This window comes from Hemiscyllium ocellatum, chromosome 5 (assembly GCF_020745735.1).
Source record: "Hemiscyllium ocellatum isolate sHemOce1 chromosome 5, sHemOce1.pat.X.cur, whole genome shotgun sequence".
NCBI lineage: Eukaryota > Metazoa > Chordata > Chondrichthyes > Orectolobiformes > Hemiscylliidae > Hemiscyllium > Hemiscyllium ocellatum.
The window spans coordinates 83,868,485-83,890,360 of NC_083405.1; the positions used below are offsets into that span (position 1 = coordinate 83,868,485).

General features: G+C 42.0%; 1 protein-coding gene across 4 annotated transcripts in view; it reads right to left on the minus strand.

The window, feature by feature from the left end:
• The window catches only part of cdk14 (cyclin dependent kinase 14), a 657,100-nt gene that overhangs the window by 147,237 nt on the left and 487,987 nt on the right, over positions 1-21,876 (minus strand). For all 4 annotated transcript variants that reach the window (XM_060824928.1, XM_060824931.1, XM_060824929.1 and 1 more), the window contains one exon: positions 19,612-19,757. In XM_060824928.1, coding sequence (XP_060680911.1) covers positions 19,642-19,757 — 116 coding nt within the window. In that variant the 3' untranslated portion in view covers positions 19,612-19,641. The remainder of the gene's footprint in view (positions 1-19,611; positions 19,758-21,876) is intronic.

The window sequence follows — 21,876 nt, forward strand, 5'->3', positions numbered from 1 at the left end:
AAATTTGGGTAATGTGCATACTTTGTGCTGTACCTCAATGGGTCATAAAAATAGGTTGTACCTTGTTTCCTCTTTAGAAGAGCTATAACAGAGGTCCATGCCATAATTCATTCTTCCATTAATCATAAGGCCCATTTTCAGAAAATGAGTATGTAATCATACCCCAGCTTCACATTTTAACTCAACCATCCTCTGTTCTTGATGTTATATATTAGAAGATAATTGCATTTAAACAGAGTCCAAGAATGCACTTTTAGTGATAGCTTTACTTTTGTTAACCATGCCGCATTAAACATTTATCCCACTGATTACTAATTCTCCATATTTACACAAGTCACAACCAAATAACCCTTCATTACCTATTATCTTTTGATCTCATTTCTTAGATTACTTACAGTGCGGAAACAGGCCCTGCGGCCCAACAAGTCCACACCGACCCTCCGAACAGCAACCCACCCAGACCCATTCCCCTACATTTACCCTGTCACCTAACACTACAGGCAATTTAGTGTAGCCAATTCACCTAACCTGCACGTTTTTGGACGGAGCACCCGGAGGAAACCCACGCAGACATGGGGAGAATGTGCAAACTCCACAGTCAGTTGCCTGAGGCGGGAATTGAACCCGGGTCTGTGACGCTGTGAGGCAGCAGTGCTAACCACTGTGCCACTCTAATTTCATTAGGTCTCAGGAATTTCTTTAGACCATATTAGATCATTGCATTGGGTACCATCTGACTGGTGACCTCTTGAAGCAAGAAATATTAACGAAAGCATGCTAATTGGTAATACTTTATAGTTTAAGTTTAGTCCAAACATGGCGTCTGTGAATGTAATATTTGGGGTAATATTTGTATTATTAATGAGTTGTAATAAATATCTGTTGGAACTTTCAATACCATGTCCCCCATAGCAAGTTTCTTATGAGAGGTATCAAGTAAATAAACTCAGCTGGAGGCAAAATCCACATCACTACTAAGAAATCATTTTGTTATTTACAATTTTATTTCAACTTAATATGTTTTAACTTTCTTAGCTTTATTTGAGCATTTCACGATTAGCACACCTTTTCTGCACAACACGTTTGTTTTTGCTTAAGGGAATGAGAAAGATTGAAAGAATTGACTGCCACCTGGTAAAGGATAAATCTGGTGCTTGTTAGAAATAACTCTCCAAAATAAAAGTTTCATTCAATATTCCCAAAGTAAAAACTGTTGCATAAAGCTAATTAATACTGAGTCTGTGCTGTGCTTAATTACACTGCAACAGATATTCTAACAACAGTAATTTGAAATGACTTGTTAAAAGTAAAACAATTTTGGCCAAATAGGAAACATAAGAAAGCAAACAAAACTGCTACACAAAGGCTCACTTTGATATTGGAAGTTGGTAATAGAGTCAGAGAGATGTACAGCATGGAAACCCTTCGGTCCAACCCGTCCATGCCGACCAGACATCCCAACCCAATCTAGTCCCACCTGCCAGCACCCGGTCCATATCCCTCCAAACCCTTCCTATTCATATACCCATCCAAATGACTTTTAAATGTTGTAATTATATCAGCCTCTACCACTTCCCTGACCCCAGGGAAAAGATTTTGTCTTTTTATCCTATATTGTGTATTAAATAGTTACAATGAAAATAAAACAAATGGTAAATAAATTCATAGATCCGATTGAGAGATACAGGTTTAGAAATTATTATTGATTATAGTAAATATTGCATTCACTAAGCTAAAAGTAAATCATGTGGAAGTGTTAATTTACTTTAACTTATTCATTAATACTTTTGTTAAAACAACAGGCAGAGTGATGTAAATAAAATGCACGGAGTGCTCATCTGCAAAGCTTGTCAATAATAATTTCTATCTTGAGTACTGATCTAAAGCTAAATTTTGAACAAGGCTTATAGCATTTGTTTTTGATTTTTCAGTGACTGAAATTCATTTGCAAGGTTCTACACTGGGAGCAGAACACAGCCTTATAGAATTGATCCTTTTGTCTAAAACTAAACATACCACAGCTGCTGATCTACAAGATGTTTTCTAACACACTGAGCAGTTCATCTAACTCTGCCAGTGGCAATGTAATTGATAGTTATCTTTGACTCACACTGAACTTTTAGAAGTCTCAGGTTCTACCACCACCTGATGAGTTCAACAGAATACATCAACTTTCCTGCAACCCGAGGAAATGCGGTAATCACAATATCATGACTAGCTATTCCATAATTTTTTTACATGACAGGTTGCTTACGTGCAGAATGACATTCACTTCAAAGAATAAAACTACTTTCTATAATCAAAAGTCTTTATTCTCTTAACACTCAGGTATTTTGATATGGCAAAACACCACATTGTTTGCTGGCAGGTTTCCCAGTATCCTGTTGTGATTCCTTTATTCAGTCTCAACATGCAGTTTATACTCAAGGTCTGAAACAGATCTGAACCTAGTGCCTGGGGAGGTGGGAGCAGGAGATGACTAGCCTGTTTCAATCCTGGTTATTGGCTATCAATCAGAATCTCTGTCTTCCAGAATGACGGAATACAGATTATTGCTTTATTGAGTGCATTGCAGACCAGGTCGATGATTTTGAACAATCCAAATCTGCCATTATCTCTGCAAAGTTACACTCTTAATTCTTAGAATGTAATTCAGCCTTATGGAAATAAAAATAATGAAATTGCTGATTAGTAACTGTACAGGGCATTAATGAGTTCAAAAACTAAGCTGGCCAGGTATAAAACTGACTGTTAATATGCTAAAAAAAGCAGGAGTTCCTCAGGATAGTGCTCTGGGCTCAATCATCTTCAGCTGCTTCAATGACATTCTCTCCATGCTAAGGTCAGAAGTGGGGGTGTCCACTGATGAGCGCACAATGTTCAGTACCGTTCGTGCCTCCTCAGATACTGAAACAGTCTATGCTCAAATTCAAGACGACACTGATAATATCCAAGCTTGAGCTGCAAAGTGGCAAATAACAACTGCAAACCCACAAATTCCAGGCAAAGGCCATCTCCAACAGGAGACAATGTAACCACCACCCCTTGACATTTAATGACATTACCATTACTGGCTACCCCACTATCAAAATCCTTGGCGTTACCATTGGTCAGAAAATGAACTGGGCGAGCTGTAGAAATACAGTGGCTGTAAAAGGAGGGCAAAGGCGAGGAATACTGCAGCAGGTAACTCACCTTCTGACTCCCAAAAGTCCATCCATCATTGACAAGGCACAAATCAGGAGTGTGATGGAATACTCCCCACGCGCCTGGATGGGTGCAGCTCCAACACTATTCAGGAAGATGGCACTATCTCAAGCACAGCAGCCAACTTGACTGGCACCACATTCACAAACATCCACTTCCTCCACGACAGACACTCAGTACACATTGTTGCTACTATCTACAAGACACACTGCAGAAGTTCACCCATGATCCTTAGACTGCACCTTCCAAACTCATGACCACCTGCATCTAAAAGGACAAGGGCAGCAGATACATGAGAACATCACCACGTCCAAGCTGTTCTCCATCCTGACTTGGAAATATCACCATTCCTTCACTGTCTCTTGGTCAAAATCCTGGAATTCCTTCCCGACAGACATTGAGGGTCGACCTATAGCACTTTGACTGCAGTTCAAGCTGGCAGCTCACCATCACACCTTTCTCAAGGATAACTGGGGACGGGCAACAAATGTTGGCCAGCCAGCAATACCTACATCCTGTGTGTAAATTTTTAAAAATACTGCAATAAAAACAGGAAATGCTGGTGAAACTCAGGATGCCTGGCATCATCGGTGGAGTGAGAACCAGAGTTTCCATTTCCAGTCCCACATGAAACTTTTCCACAGATGCTGAATCTCACTAATTATTTTTAGTGATGAAAGAAAAACATGGTTCTATAAAAATATAATTCATAAAAGATGTTAAAGTATCAATAAGCAAAGTCTTAAATTCATCATCCCTCTTCACCTTCTGCAAATAAGCATAAATTGACAAACAAAATCATAGGAAGAACAATTCAATATAATGACTAAAAGATCTTAATCAAGTAAATCAAAAGTTCAAACATCCCTGATAAAGAACAAAGAAAGTTTACAGCCCAGGAACAGGCCCTTCGGCCCTCCAAGCCTGTGCCTATCCAAATCCACTGTTTAAACCCATCACCCAATTCCTAAGGATCTGTATCCCTCTGCTCCCCACCATAGACGGCACGATGGCACAGTGGTTAGCACTGCTGCCTCACAGCACCAGAGACCCAGGTTCAATTCCTGCCTCAGGCGACTGACTGTGTGGAGTTTGCACATTCTTCCTGTGTCTACATGGGTTTCTTCCGGGTGCTCCGGTTTCCTCCCACAGTCCAAAAATGTGCCCGTAGCGTTAGGTATAGGGGAATGGGTCTGGGTGGATTGTGCTTCGGCGGGTTGATGTGGACTCATTGGGCTGAAGGGCCTGTTTCCACACTGTAAGTAATCTAATCTAATCTACTCACGCATCTGTCCAGTCACATCTTAAATGAATCTACCGTGCCTGCCTCTACTACTTCTGCTGGCAACGCGTTCCAAACACCTACCACCCTTTGTACTTGCCGCGTATATCCCCCTTAAACTTTACATCTCTCACCTTGAATGCATGACGTCTCGCCTTCATGATTTTATAGACCTCAATCAGGTCCCCCCCAATCTCCTTTTTTCTAATGAAAACAATTCCAACTTCCTCAACCTGTCATCTTCATAGCTAGCACCTTCCATACCAGGCAACATCCTCGTAAACCCTCTCTGCACCCTCTCCAAAGTGTCCATATTCTGTTGGTAATGTGGCAACCAGAACTGTACACAGTATTCTAAATGTGGCCTAACCAAAGTCTTGTACAATTTTAACATGACCTGCCAGCTTTTGTACTTAATAGCCGGTCTGATGAAGGCATGCATACTATATGCCTTCTTGACCACTCTAACCACCTGTGCAGCCATCTTCAGGGTACAATGGACCTGAACTCCCAGATCTCTCTGCTCATCAACTTTTCCCAAGGCTCTTCTGTTTACAGTATGGTTCACTCTGGAATTAGACTTTCCAAAATGCATCACCTCATATTTGCCTGGATTTAACACCATCTGTCACTTCTTCACCCAACTCTCCAGTCTATCTATATCCTCCTGTATTCTTTGACAGTCCCCAATGCTTTCTGCTACTCCACCAATCTTTGTGTCATCTGCAAACCTACTGAGTAGACCAACAATGTTCTCTTCCATCTCATTTATGTATATCACAAACAACAGTGGCCCCAGCACTGATCCCTATGGTCACCTTTCTCTGTTTTGAGAAACTCCTTTCAACGACTACCCCGTCTCCTGTTGCTCAACCAATTCTTTATCCACCTAGCTAGAGCACCCTGCACACCATGTGACTTTACTTGCTCCATTATTTTATCATAGGGAAACTTATCAAATGCCTTACTAAAGTCCAGGTATATGACATCTACAGCCTTTCCTTCATCTAGCAACTTGGTCACTTCCTGAAAGAACTCTATTCAGTTGGTAAGGCACAATCTCTCCCACTCAAAACTATGTTGCTTATCACTGATAAGCCCATTCTTTTCCATATATAAATAGATTTCATCTCTTAGTACCTTTTCCAGCAACTTTCCCACCACTGATGTCAGGTTCACTGGTTTGTAGTTACCTAGAATATTCCTCCTACCCTTCTTGTAAAAGGGGGACAACTAGACCAAACCTCCAGTCCTCTGGCATCACACCTCTGTTTAAGGATGCTACAAAGATATCTGTCAGGGCCCCAGTTATTTCCACTCTCGCCTCCCTCAGCAACCTGGGATAGATCCCATCCGGTCCTGGGGATTTGTCCACTTTAATATCCTTCAGCCTATCCAACACACCTTCCTTCCTTACATCAACGTAATCCAGAGTAAACAAACTTCTATCTCTAATCTCAACATTCACCATGACCCTCTCCTCAATGAACACTGATGCAAAATAATCATTGAGAATCTGACCCATTTTCACCCTGGGTGGCATGGTGGCTCAGTGGTTAGCACTGCTGCTTCACAGTGTCAGGGACCTAGATTCAATTCCTGCCTCAGGCGACTGTCTGTATGGAGTTTGCGCATTCTCCCTGGGTGTGCATGGATTTCCTCCAGGTGTTCCGGTTTCCTCCCACAATCCAAAAATATATAGGTTAGATGAACTGATCATGCTAAATTGCCCAAAATGTTAGGTGCATTAGTCAGGGGTCTGCATGGGTTACTCTTACTATAGGTAATCTAATCTAAAAGCCTTCCTTCAACCTTTAGTGTACCAACCCTTTCTCTAGTTACCTCTTATATTTGGGATTCTCCTTAATTCTGCTTGCTAAAGTTATTCCGTGAACCCTTTTAGCCCACTTGATTCCTTGTTTAAGATTGGTCCTACTCTCCCGATATTTTGATAGCAGTAACCAAAGTAGGTGAGCAGGTAAAGGTGGTGTATGGCATGCTTGCCTTCATCAGTTCAGACAGTAAATATAAAAAGTTCACAAGTCATGTTGCCATGACTTTCATGATGCCATATATGAAGTATTGTGTGTAGTTCTAGCCAACAGACTGCGGGGAGGATGTGGAGGCTTTGGCAAAGGTGAAAAGGGGGTTTTAACCAGGAATTGGAGTGTATTAGCTATAAGATGATGTTGGGCAAACTTGGATTGTTCGCTAAAGCATCAGAGGTTGAGGGGTGACCTGATAGGTGTATATAAAATATGAGGCATGAATACAGTGGATAGTCAGTCTTTATCCTATGGTGGAAATGTCAAATACTAGGGGCCATCGGTTTAAGGTGAGAGAGGGCAAGTTTACAGGAGATGTGCGAGGCAAGTGTTTTACACAGAGGGTGCTAGGTGCCTGCAATATGCTGCGAGATGAGGTGAGAGACGCAAATATGTTAGAAACATTCAAGAGGCATTTAAACAGACGTGAGCAGACAAAGAAGAGAGGGATATGTGTACAGGCAGATTGGTTTAGTTAAGAATGGCATCGTGGTCAGTAGATATGATTAGATTAGATACTTACAGTGTGGAAACAGGCCCTACGGCCCAACAAGTCCACACCGACCCGCTGAAGCGCAACCTACCCATACCCTCACATTTACCCCTTACCTAACACTATGGGCAATTTAGCATGGCCAATTCACCTGACCCGCACATCTTTGGACAGTGGGAGGAAACCGGAGCACCCGGAGGAAACCCACGCAGACACGGGGAGAACGTGCAAACTCCACACAGTCAGTCGCCTGAGTCGGAAATTGAACCCGGGTCTCAGGCGCTGTGAGGCAGCAGTGCTAACCACTGTGCCACCTAAGTGTCTGTTCCTGTGTTGTATTGTTCTCTGTGGAACCCTCTGCTGAGAATATTAAGTCTAAGAACTTGTTCAACAGTAATAGGTTGCTGTATTATATTGGTTTGATTGAGAACTCAAACTCATAAAAGGGCTTTGTTGTATGAGGGGCACAAGTTGGCATTAAAGCCACAAAGGGTCATGGTGTTGGGAGGTAAACCTATCCTAGCATAGACACTTTGAGATTATCTTTTAAATTTCAGACGATGGTTTATTTCTTGAGGGACTGTGAAAAAACAGCCATTCCAAATCTGGGCCTGACTCGGCAAGAATTGTGGGTTGCAGTACGGGTTCCAGATGTCTCCCACTTAGAGCACAGCGTCGCCAAGTACAGGATGGGAATCCCAAAACAGAACGGGAATCCCTGTCAGATCTCTTCTGATATGCTAAAATGGGTTAGCAATTAGAGTCACAGAGTCATAGAGATGTACAGCATGGAAACAGACCCTTCGATCCAACCTGTCCATGCCGACCAGATATCCCAACCCAATCTAGTCCCACCTGCCAGCACCCGGCCCATATCCCTCCAAACCCTTCCTATTCATGTACCCATCTAAATGCCTCTTAAATGTTGCCATTGTACCAGCCTCCACCACATCCTCTGGCAGCTTATTCCATACACGTACCACCCTCTGCATGAAAAAGTTGTCCCTTAGGTATCCTTTATATCTTTCCCCTCTCACCCTAAACCTATGCCCTCTAGTTCTGGACTTCCCAATCCCAGGGAAAAGACTTTGTCTATTTATCCACTCCATACCCCTCATAATTTTGTAAACCTCTATAAGGTCACCCCTCAACCTCCGACGCTCATGGGAAAACAGCACCAGCCTGTTCAGCCTCTCCCTGTAGCTCAAATCCTCCAACCCTGGCAAGACCCTTGTAAATCTTTTCTGAACCTTTTCAAGTTTCACAACATCTTTCAGATAGGAACGAGACCAGAATTGCATGCAATATTCCAAAAGTGGCCTAACCAATGTCCTGTACAGCCGCAACATGACCTCCCAACTCCTGTACTCAATACTCTGACCAATAAAGGAAAGCATACCAAATTGTTCCAACCTCGCAAAGATGTTAGCCATGCTCTGTTTGTCCTCTTGCAACATGTATGAGGTGAGGGAAGCCATTAGCATCCCTGCTGATTACACTTGCAAGAAGTGCATCCATCTCCAGCTCCTCCAAGACCGTGTTAGGGAACTGGAGCTGGAGTTGGATGAACTGCGGATCATTCGGGAGGCAGAGGTGGTCATAGATCAGAGCTTTAGGGAAGTAGTTACACCGAAAGTTATAGACAGATGGGTGACAGTGAGGGGGAGTGGGAGGAACCAGCCAGTGCAGGGACCCCCTGCGGTCATTCCCCTCAAGAACAAGTATACCGTTTTGGATACTTGTGGGGGGGGGATGGCTTATCAGGGGTAAGCAACGAGGTTCAGGCCTCTGGCACGGAGCCTATCCCCGTTGCTCAGAAGGGAAGGGTGGAGAAAGTTAGAGCGATAGTTCTTGGGGACTCAATAGTGAGGGGTACAGATAGGCGGTTTTGTGGGGGCGACAGAGACTCACGATTGGTATGTTGCCTCCCAGGTGCAAGGGTACGTGATGTCTCTGATCGTGTTTTCCGGGTCCTTAAGGGGGAGGGGGAGCAGCCCCAGATCGTGGTCCATGTTGGCACCAACGACATAGGTAGGAAGAGGGGTGAGGATGTCAGGCAGGCTTTCAGGGAGCTAGGTTGGAAGCTCAGAGCTAGAACAAACAGAGTTGTTGTCTCTGGTTTGTTACCCGTGCCACGTGATAGAGAGTCGAGGAACAGGGAGAGAAAGCAGTTAAATGCGTGGCTACAGGGATGGTGCAGGAGGGAGGGATTCCGGTTTCTGGACAACTGGGGTTCTTTCTGGGGAAGGTGGGACCTCTATAAACAGGATGGTCTACACCTGAACCTGAGGGGCACCAGCATCCTTGGGGGGAGGTTTGCTAGTGCTCTTTGGGAGGGTTTAAACTAACTCTGCAGGGGCATGGAACCTGGACTGTAGCTTCAGGGTACAGGACCTTGAGTGTAGGGAGGTTAGGAACAAGGCATCGATTTCGCAGGAGGGTGCCTGTAAACAGAAAGGTGGCTTGAAGTGTGTATACTTCAATGCCAGAAGTATAAGAAATAAGGTAGGTGAACTTGCAGCGTGGGTTTGTACCTGGGACTTCGATGTTGTGGCCATTACAGAGACGTGGGTAGAACAGGGGCAGGAATGGCTGTTGCAGGTTCCAGGGTTTAAATGTTTTAGTAGTGTCAGACATGGGGGTAAAAGAGGGGGAGGTGTGGCATTGCTTGTCAAGGATAGCATTACAGCGGTGGAAAGGACGATGGAGGAAGACTTGCCATATGAGGTAGTTTGGGCTGAGGTTAGAAATAGGAAAGGTGAGGTCACCCTGCTAGGTGTTTTCTACAGGCCTCCCAATAGTCCGAGAGAAGTAGAGGATAGTATTGCGAGGATGATTCAGGAGAAGAGTGAAAGTAGCAGGGTGGTTGTTATGGGGGACTTTAACTTCCCAGATATTGACTGGGAAATCTATAGCTCGAGTTCGTTAGATGGGTTGGTGTTTGTCCAATGTGTGCAGGAGGGTTTCCTGACACAATATGTTGACAGGCCAACAAGAGGTGAGGCTATACTGGATTTGGTTCTAGGTAATGAACCAGGCCAGGTGTTAGACTTAGAGGTAGGTGACCACTTCGGGGACAGTGACCACAACTCGGTGACTTTTACTTTAGTGATGGAGAGGGATAAGTGTGCACTGCAGGGCAAGAGCTATAGCTGGGGACAGGGAAATTATGATGCGGTGAGGCATGACTTAGGATGTGTGGATTGGAAAAACAGGCTTCAGGAGAAGAACACTAATGATATGTGGAGATTGTTCAAGGAACACCTATTGAGTGTCCTTGATAAGTATGTACCAGTCAGGCAGGGAGTAAAGGGTCTTGTGAGGGAGCCGTGGTTTAATAGGGAATTGGAATCCCTTGTGAAAGGGAAGAGGGCGGCCTATGTAAGGATGAGGCGCGAAGGTTCAGTTGGGGCGATTGAGAGTTATAAGGTAGCCAGGAAGGATCTGAAGAGAGAGCTAAGAACAGCGAGAAGGGGACATGAAAAGTCCTTAGTTGGTAGGATTAGGGAAAACCCTAAGGCTTTCTATAGATATGTCAGGAATAAAAGGATGACTAGGGTAGGTATCGGTCCAGTCAAGGATAGTAGTGGGAAGTTGTGCATGGAGGCGGAGGAGATTGGTGAGACACTAAATCAATACTTTTCGTCAGTACTCACTCAGGAACGGGACTCTGTTGCTGGTGTGAATATTGAGTCACAAGTGATTAGAATGGATGGCCTTGAAGTATGTAGGGAGGTGGTTTTGGGAATACTGGAAAGGATGAAAATAGATAAGTCTCCTGGGCCTGATGGCATTTACCCTAGGATCCTCTGGGAAGCTAGGGAGGAGATAGCAGAGCCATTGGCCTTGATTTTTATGTCGTCATTGTCAACGGGAATAGTACCAGAAGGCTGGAGGATAGCGAATGTGGTCCCCTTGTTCAAGAAGGGGAGTAGGGACAGCCCGAGTAACTATAGGCCAGTGAGTCTCACTTCTGTTGTGGGCAAAGTCTTAGAGAGAATTGTAAGGGATAAGATTTATGAACATCTGGATGGGAATAATGTGATCAAGGATAGTCAGCATGGTTTTGTGAAGGGCAGGTCGTGCCTCACAAACCTTATTGAGTTCTTTGAGAAGGTGACCAAGGAAGTGGACGAGGGTAAAGCAGTAGATGTGGTGTATATGGATTTTAGCAAGGCGTTCGATAAGGTACCCCATGGTAGGCTAATGCAAAAACTACGGAGGTATGGCATTGAGGGTGCATTAGAGGTTTGGATTAGGAATTGGCTGGCTGGAAGGAGACAGAGGGTAGTAGTTGATGGACTAGGTTCATCTTGGAGTGCAGTTACTAGCGGTGTACCACAGGGATCTGTTTTGGGGCCGTTGCTGTTTGTCATCTTTATAAATGATCTAGAGGAGGGGCTTGAAAGCTGGGTGAGCAAGTTTGCGGATGACACAAAGGTCGGTGGAGTTGTGGACAGTGAAGAAGGATGTGGCAGGTTACAGCGGGATATAGATAGGTTGCAGAGCTGGGCAGAAAGGTGGCAGATGGAATTCAATGTAGCTAAGTGTGAAGTCATTCTCTTTGGTAGGAGTAACAAGAAGATGGATTACTGGGCTAATGGTAGGCTACTTGGTAGTGTGGATGAGCAGAGGGATCTTGGTGTCCATGTACACAGATCTCTGAAAGTTGCCACCCAGGTAAATAGTGCTGTGAGGAAGGCATATGGTGTACTGGGCTTTATTGGTAGAGGAATTGAGTTCCGGAGTCCTGAGGTCATGTTGCAGTTGTATAAGACTCTGGTGCGGCCTCATCTGGAGTATTGTGTGCAGTTTTGGTCGCCATACTATAGGAAGGATGTGGAGGCATTGGAACGAGTGCAGAGGAGGTTTACCAGGATGTTGCCTGGCATGGTAGGAAGATCGTATGAGGAAAGGCTGAGGCACTTGGGCCTGTTCTCATTGGAGAAAAGAAGGTTCAGGGGAGATTTGATAGAGGTGTATAAAATGATTAGGGGTTTAGATAGGGTAGACACTGAGAACCTTTTACCGCTAATGGAGTCAGCTGTTACTAGGGGACACAGCTTTAAATTAAGGGGTGGTAGGTATAGGACAGATGTTAGGGGTAGATTCTTTACTCAGCGGGTTGTGAGTTCATGGAATGCCCTGCCAGTAGCAGTGGTGAACTCTCCCTCTTTATGGTCATTTAAGCGGGCATTGGATAGGCATATGGAAGTTATTGGGCTAGTGTAGGTTAGGTAGGATTTGGTCGGCGCAACATCGAGGGCCGAAGGGCCTGTACTGCGCTGTATTTTTCTATGTTCTATGTTCTATGCTGTTACCATGTTCCATTTCTTTATTTGGAGTTATTTGTCTCTTATAGAGTTGGTTCTGAGGTTTGTGAACTACTACAATTATCTTGCTAGTGCAATGTTTGTTCTGACCTAGAAAATTTAATAACTGGATTGCGGACTGAAATAATTCTTTGCAGGGAACGCATGAAGATTTTGGCAGCACACCACTATTAATAGAAACCAAAAGAGAAAATGCTGGGAAATCTCAGCAGGTCTGGCAGCATCTGTAAGGAGAGAAAAGAACTGACATTTTGAGTCTAACAGACCCTTTGTCAAAGGTAAAAAAGGGGAGAAATAGGGAGGTATTTATTCAAGGCTAAGAGAAGGTGAGTGATGGCTCCAGAAGCAAAGGTACCAATAAAGAGGTGATAATGACGGAGATTAGGAGCTGTGAATGACCAAGGCTGAAGCCAGTGCTGTGAGACAAATTATGTGGGGGATGGGGGGGGGGGGGGGGGGGGGGGGGGATGGGTGAAGCAGAGGCAAAATGAAAAACAGGGGAGAAGGGTAGCAAAGGGGGAAGAGGAGAGGAAAAAGGTGATGAGAGAGTGGGGAGGGAGAGAGAGACACAATCAAGAAATAAGAGGTACAAAACAGTGAAAAAAATATATTTATGAAAATAAATTTTAAAACTGAAATAAAATTATCTAAAGTTGTTGAATTCAATGTTGTGACCAGCAAGCTATAATGTGCCTATTTGGAAGATGCGTTAAGCTTCACTGAAACACTGCAGCAGGCTAAGGACAGATACGTGGGCATGGGAGCAGGAAGTGTTGAAGTGGCAAGATATGGGAAGGTCCAGGACCTGATTGCGTACAGGCCAAAGGTGCTCAGCAAATCGATCACTCATTCAGGTCGGAACAAATGTGGCGGAATCGAAGGAGCTGCGAGAAAGGCATAGAGTCGTTACAGGATGTAGGGTGAGAACAGCTGTAGTCCAGATGGCTGTGGGAGTCAGTGGGCTTGTAATGGATATTAGTGGATAGACTATTGCCAGAAATGGAGACAGAAAGGTTAAGGAAAGGAAGGTAAGTGTCGGAGGTGGACCAGGTGAAGGTGATTGAGGGATGAAAACTGGAAGCAAAGTTTATGAATTTTTCCAGGTCAGGAAGAGAGCATGAAGCCGCGCCAAAATAGTCATTGATGTACCGATAAAGCAGTTGTGGGAGGGGACCACTATTAATAGAGATGGGCACAGTGGCTCAGCTGTTACCACTGTTCTCACACAATGCCAGAGACCTGGGTTCAATGCTTTGAGCGACTGCGTGTGAAGTCTGTATGTTTTCCCTCTGTCTGTATGGGTTTCTATCAGATGCTCCAATTTCCTCCCACAGTCCAAAGAAGAGCAGGTTAAGTGGATTAGCCATGTTAAAAATGGAGTTACAGGGATAGGGTGGAGAGCAGACTCTGAGTGGGATGCTCTTCGGAGAGTCAGTGGAGACTCAATGGGTTGAATGGCCTTTTTCTGCACTGGAGGGATTCTATGATTCCGAGATCAAGTGATGTGAGCTAATCCTGCCTTAATTCAGCGAAACTAGATTGAACAGAACCTTAAATGTTAGTATGTCAAAATTGGGGGGCGTCTTTACCCTGCTATTTATTTTTGTCATGTTTTAGCCAATACAAAACACCAACTCTCAAAAAGACTGCAATAGAATTGTGACTTGAAGCAGGGGTTGCTTTTCTGATTTAAGAATTATGGATTCCCAGTGTGGCAATCCACCTTTGTATCTGGACCTGGCATTAAGCTTTGGATGTCTGATCCAACTTTGGTAATTAATGACTGAAAACATTATTAAATTAAAGAATAATTAGCACCTGTGCACACTTAGAAGTCTCCGTAAAATCCCATAATAATGCTATTTCCTCAAGAATTAGGTTCTAGAAACCTTCTGAATTTTTTACATGGAATCCATTATTTCTTGTTGCTTCTAATTTGTGCTGTTAGCTATGATCAGGAAGCACAGAGTTCTGAGAGCTATTGCTTCCAAATAAACCTGTTGGACTATCACCTGGTGTTGTGTGATTTTTAACTTTGTACTGAAAAGGAAGTGGAATGATGCTCTTTCAGTGTAGTTGCAGCTGGATATCTGCTGTACTGTTAGGATTTAGATCAACATTTGAAGTGTCATAACATTCAAGGCTATGGCCCGAGTATGGGAAAGTGGGATGACTGCAGGTAGCAGTCATTTTAAGTGGTACAGAGTCAAATGGGCCTTAATTAGTAGTTTTAGGAGTTAGGAGACAGCAAAGTGTTGGAACCAGGTTGCTAGTAAAAGTCCAAGGTGCTGTGGAGGCTCAGAAGCTGGGCACTGAAGAGTAGGGCTTGAATGCTCACAATGCCATAATTGTTTGGTGCAACTGAGACAGATGAGAGCACAGATAAAGAAAACTCCAGTGGCAGAACTAGTTTAGCTAAGCTACTCATTTGTCAAAAGCTGGATTCGGGCTTCTTTATGTGGTAGAGTTCACACACTGTCTACTTTTAAAATAAGTTACTTGCCTTCAGCCAGATTTTAATGTAAGCTTAGCATTCTAGTCTGGAATTATAAAATCTATTTGGCAAAATGTCTTGAGTGTGCCAGTTATGGCACATGGTTTCATGAAGGACATTCCAGTACAACGAAAAAGAACATTCAACATCACGCTCGTTATCATTAAATTAAAAGATGTTTTTATCAATACCTCATCTGTAATACAACTTGGGCACCTAGGCATCATTGTGGATGGAAGCACTGCTTGCAATATATTAGTTTTTCTTTGTGATATTACTTGCAGGCTTGCAGTCTTTCACATTTTTTCTTGTTCAGTACTACAGTTACGCAATCTACTGGCACACATATCACTAAAGCACTTGGCAGTCCCTCAGCTTGTGGCAGTTCCTGGTGAATAAAATGCAAGACTGCAGTGAGTTTTTGAACCAGGTAAACCGAAGGTTTTATTATGGAATGCAGTCCATTCAGCCCATCGACTTCACACCGACTCTCTGAAGAGCATCACACACAGACATGGAGAAAATGCAAACTCAACACAGACAGTTGCCCCAGGGTGGAATTGAACCCAGGTCCCTGGTGCTGTCAGCCAGCAGTGCCAACCACTGAGCCATTAAGGTTATGATGTATCTGGCTGAAGAGAAGCAAAGGTAAATACTATTCTGGTAGTAGAATGACTTTTGCTTTCCCAATTTGCAGAATGTGAGATTACAGCAAGGTAATCTCACCACTCTATTAATCTTTATGCTCAGAAAGAATTATATTCGAAAAGCTGGTCTATTCTTCAGCAAACAGGTGTTGTACGTCTCAGTGAGCTTGAGTTTTAAAACAATCTGCTGCGGGCTCACAATTTACTAGATTTATTCAATTAAAATTTCATAAATAGCCATTAGGGCATTTAACTGTGGCCACTATTCACTACCATAGACCTGCACAACCATACACATTCGCAGTAATGCTAATGTGAAAAGAAATGACCTTCTGTTACTGCACATATATTATTATACTTTTTTTTTGAAAGACTCTTGACCATTTTCAGCTTGGCTGTCTTGTAATATGGGGAGGTGGAGGGGTATGGTGTAGCAGTAATGTCATTGAACCCATAATCCAGAATCCCAGGCCAGAGTTTGGTTCCCATCATGGCAGATGGTGAAACTTCAATTATATTTTTTAAAAATTATCTAGTACTACGAACTAGCCAATCACCAACACTATCGATTTTTGTAAAATCCCCATCTGGGTCACTTAAGTCCTTCAGGGAAGGAAATCTGCAGTTCTTCCCTGGGCTGGTTTACATGTTACTCCAGACCCACAGCAATGTGGTAGAATTTCACCTGATTCACTATGGCAACCTTTTGTGAGAGGAGGTCAGACACAATGTTGGAGAGGCTGGGAGGAGGGAAAGGGAAATCCTGTGATGTGCCTTCAACTTGCAAACAGCTTAACATCAACCTGCTGGAGCTGTGAGGTTGTAGTGCTAACCACTGTGCTGCCCATAGGTAGTTTGAAAATCTCTCAAAAGGACAGATTAGTGATTTCCTTCATTTATAGCAGAACAAAAGAAGCCTTCTCACTATTAGAAGCATTGTATCCCTACAGTGCAAATAGAGGCCTTCGGCCCATCGAGTCTCACTGAATCTCCAAACAGCATCACACCCAGACCAATAAAAAAGGGTATTCATCTTCAAAATGGCCCTAGCAAATGGAGAGCTAGGACTCATGATAGGGATGCAGACCTTTGGCTATTGCAATTTCATTGCTTTTCAATAGTTTGTTTTCTCTAAAGACTTCATTTTTATTCATCAAATAAAACTGTTTCAGTATTACTGTTCATGGCTCCCACCAGGCTTTCACTGAGCAGCTTCAGAGAGCTCCTAACAGCTGTCCACCATGATAGAAAATCTCCAGAAGTCAGATGGTGAATTCTTAATTTGCTCCCTAATGACCTCAGTATATCCAAATAGTTAAAACAGCCAACCTCCCCCATCCCCGGAAATGTCAGTGTTGAGAATGGAGGTAGCAGACCAATAGGCAGGCTCCTAGTGCCATTTCTTTGCTGTCCTTGCCTCCATTCCAAGCTGTTTGGGACTAGAAAATCCACCTTTCAACTACAGTCATTTTGACACCAACAAACCTATTGGATTAAAAGAAGAGCCCAAAGAAGAAACTCAGCCCCAATATCTGAACAAAAATGGCAATTACATAATTTTAGGAATTATTTTCAATGATCATTTTACAGTGGGAGAAGACCATCACCAGTTGAGACATAACGTGGATGGGTGGTTAAGGTGGATAACAACATGCCTGGCCTTACAGAGTGAGGCACTGAGGAGATTTCAGTCTTCAATCGCTCAGCTACAATCTGCACAAAATCATTGCTGCAGCCCAGCATTCAATTTTGGGACAGGAGGTTGATACCAAACATCCAGGCAAACAGTTCCTGGCTTCCAGCAAAGACCCCACAGCAGCTTTGAAAACTGCATACAAAGAAGCAGAGTTAATGTGCCTCAGGTCAATGACCCATCTTTGTAAAATGCTGATAAAACAGCATCAAGCTGAAATCTGTGAACTCTGTCTCTAGCTGGATACTGCCTGACCTAAGTGTTCCCAGCATTTTCTGTTTTTATGAACAAAATGGAAGTTGTTGTTAAAATGGACAGATTCTAAAGGACCTTGATTTGCAATTGAACAAAGGTCAATTTAGGAAGAGAATACACAAAGATGATAACACCATTAATATACTTTTTACCACCTGAAAATAAGTTTAAAAGTAATAACACTGATTTGAAGATCTATGTTTTTTTCATGTTTTGCTGCTACAGGCAGATCCCTAATACAAAATGATGACTTACAGCACCCAAATATTAAACGAACAGTCACGTATTAAAAATCCCACTACCTTACAGGAAGAACCAGTCCATTAACATTCAGCAATGTAACAGATTGCGCTCTTAGCATGCAAAACCTCTTACATATTTGATTAAAAACTTGCAAACGGGAAGGAATAATGCAAGTCAAGTTTGTAACATGTATGGTACGAAATAAAACACATTTTGTTGAGAAACACAAATCTATAAGCCTCATTGTGCAAGTATTTCTCCCATTTGCTGTATGTAGATCAAAATGAGCAGAATTTTTCATTCCTGTCGTAAATAAGACTTCAAACATCAAATAACTGCAAAGGTTCAGCCCGATAACCTAAAAGTGGCCTCTCCAGCAAGAGCATTTTATCACATCACTCATAGTGCTCGTTTTAAAAAACAGAAATGTTAATGTTAGCAATGGCATCCCTGGTATAAAGCCATATAGAGTGCCAATTTTTTTTAAAACAGAATTAATTAAAGCCCATGAATTGACTTACTGAAATTGAAAACTAATTTTTGTGGTAGAGTCAGGTGATATCTAGTGAATGAGTCATGGATTCATTGGATTCAGAGCACAAATTAAATGTGATGAACAATAGATTTTATAAAGGTGAACTGGCAAAGGATTGCGTTCAACATATTTTCTTTGATCAAATGTAATGACAAACAAATAGGACTTCTGTTCTACCCCAACTTGGGATCCACACTATTTTGTGCACAAATAACAGCTCTTCCCATTTTTAAAAAAATCATTTCAATCACACGGTTTCTATTATTTTTGCAAAATTTAAGGAAACTAAAATTTCTAGTTCTAGCAGAACTTGTTCCTTTTTTAAAATCCTCTTCCTTTTTTCTAAGCTTAGATTTTTGTCTGCAGAGATTATTTTGCTAGAAACACATTCGGTCAGAACAACTGTCAGTACAACCATGGCCACGGCCTATTTTACATCTTTGGATTAATAGTCAGTCTACAATGGCAAGCCTCAGATAGGGGTGAGAAATCTGGAGAATTCCAACTCTGCAACATTTTAGAGTAATAGGCTCGCATTGTAAGAAGAAACACATCTGACAAGTGCTGAGAAAAGCAAATTTGCAAATGTTACAGCTTGGCTTACACTCTCTACTGTTACAGTTTTCTTGATATTTCTACAAATCAGGGACATGTGGTGGGAGATGATGTGGGGCTGCAGGAATGAAGCCACCAAAAAAAGTTCAGTTTCAATGGAAGAAAGTGGCCCAAGAGTAAGGGGCACACCCAGTAACTCAATATACCAATACTACACTGGAAGCTGTTGAACAATCTCACTGAACTAGTCAAGGAAGGTGTAGCCAATTACATTGTGTAACAATCAGCATTGCAGCTTCCAGGTCTGTACTGTTGACCATTATCTACAAATACAGAAATATGCTCGGTACTGAAATCTTTCACAGTCAAATTCTACACTTGAAAATGTAATTTCATCCTCAGCCCAACATGAAAATGAATTGTAAAAGTTCCACATAACATAACTATTGTTTTCTCAAGTTATTGTTTCCAACATGTCTGCTGCAGAGAGGATACAGAATGCACTGCCATAGGATGCAGCCAAGACAGAACGTGCCAATTCTGATTTTTGCCTGCAGGTGGAGAGGTCAAATAATGCAAATAATCTATTCACCCAGCCAAAAGTCAGGCTAAGACTTTGAGAAACTGAAAACGAAGATTTTGCTGCAACAACTATCTTAAAAAATTGTGTAGTCAGTGAATTTAATCATTTGTTTATACATCATAGCTGTCACAATTCCAAATATCAAAAGATACAACAGAAGGAATGACAGTAGAGCCTATTCAAGTAATTTGTTGATCAGATAAACACTGTTTTTTAAACAAATCATTGGTAGTATTATTTTCTTACCTTTGTACTGTAGGCAAGGACAATAATTCCTCAGTGCTTGTGGTTCAAAAAACTTTTACCATGATTGCCACTTCTTCCATAAACCTTTGAACTGTCACCTATCTCAGGCTGCAGCTTCACACTGGGCACCGAGAAAACAGAGCACACTGGCAATGAAGAAAACATGGGTCAAAAATGACAACACTGCTCAAGAAATGATCTGTATATTCCACTTCAGAATCAAGTTCAGTAGATAATCAGCTCAGTTTTTCCAATGATGTCTTTGAAACCCCTAGCTTCAATATGGTAAGGAACCCTTTACAAATATATTCAGGGTCTATACAGAGAAACAAAATTTTTCAGGGAAAGTGCAACTTCTATCACCGGTCACTCATTTATAATGCCATGAGTCTTAACTCTTCTAGATTCAGAACTATCTACTCAAAAACAAAGACTGAAAGGCATAGCAATGTGGAAAGCTACATTTTAGATGAACATTAGTCTACATTTGTTTGTGTTGCAACAAACTTTAGAAGCACCGAACATTTACAAGATTTACACTAATAGTTCTGTTCATCATTTAAAATACAGGCTTGACACTCAATTTTCCTTCGGTAAATATTCCAACTTATTTTCGCATTCAGAAACAATTCATTCACATCAATCAGCACTCTTCACTGTAAAGTGACATGGTGGTTCATCCCTGTGGACCTTCATAGTGGGAGCTGATGATTTCAGTCAGGCTGCTTGGAGGAGGATTCATGCAGAGGCAAAGAGTTGTGGAAATAGCAGAGAATATGCATTGACCTCCATTCTCCTTTGCATCCAAGCATATCATCCACACAAGTCACTGATTATCAGATGTCTTAGCCAGGGAATGACGAATAGTGGGATTTAGAAGTGGGATGGCAAAAAGAATGAGTTTTGATACCAGATTAAGAGAAATTGCATTTCCTTTTTTGAAGGCAGAAACTAGTTCTAGAAGATACGATTTTAGAACCATACCTGAATTAACAGTCTGTGTACTCTTAACAAACATGTTGCATTATGTATAAAAACACTACAAAAAATTCTAGGACAACATTAACTAAATAGGATGATTGACTTCACATTCTCTAAGTAGGGCAGTGAATTAAATAATATCACAATTAAAAACCAAATCAGTTTGGCATCTAGATAGTTAAGAGTAATCAAATTTCATTTCATTTCCTTGTTGTAATTATCTACAGAAAGCAGAATGTTACTTCACTACATCTAAACATTTCTCGAGGCTTGTAGCACTGCTTTTATTTAAAATATGTAGATTTTCATCTTTGGTCTGGCCTTCAAAAGGATTTGCATCAGTCACTGTTTGGAGCTCCACGCAGACCCATTCTGGAAATGAATATCACCTTATGGTTATGCTTGTGCAAATAACCTGCTGAGCGCTGATAAAAGGATTAATACAGCAAAAATCTTAATATGGAAAATAACAAATTAAATTCTTATATTAAAATTACCACCCTTGAGGTATTTTTTTTCTCAATTTTAATTCCCCTCTGGTGTTCTGTAGAGATTGTGTCTGTTAATGATTGGAACAAGCATTTCTCTGCTGGCAGCCTGTTATAGTGTGATAATACAGGAGCATTTTAAAAAATATTATAATTATATACTGGCAGATCAGGGTTTATCCGCATTATGATAACGAACTGGCAACCGCTTAATAAGACAAAATTAGCCAAGAAGTCCCACTACAATATTCAAAATGTGTGGGGCACCATACGTTTCTCGAAATTCTGGCAATTCTTAACTGCGCCGCCCCCCCACCCCCGACAGAAGAGGATTGAGATGTCACCACACAGCATGGAGCTGGTTAATTTCTTATACCCAGCAAGAGGCGACAGTCTAATACCTCTCACTATCTTCGCTATTTACAGTAAAATACTTCAACTCAAATGCCAATCATCAATATAGCAGTTTAAATGGGTGGTACAACGAAATCCCAGAAGCTGCTGTGTTAAGCCAGTTAAAATAACAAAATGTAAAGCTTATTTCATTAGACAAATGAAATTCTAAATCGTTAATCATACTGGTTGGAAGAATTTGTAACTTCTGCATCACCAAATATTCTCAACAATATATAATGGACCTTACTATTCACAGGCTTACTCATATCATTTTAAACAACAACTAACACAAAAGACACTTATATGAAATCAAAAGGAGAACACTGTACATGGTCATAATTATAATTAAAATTAAATGATAGATGAATAACACATTCTAAAAGATTAATACAAATGCTGA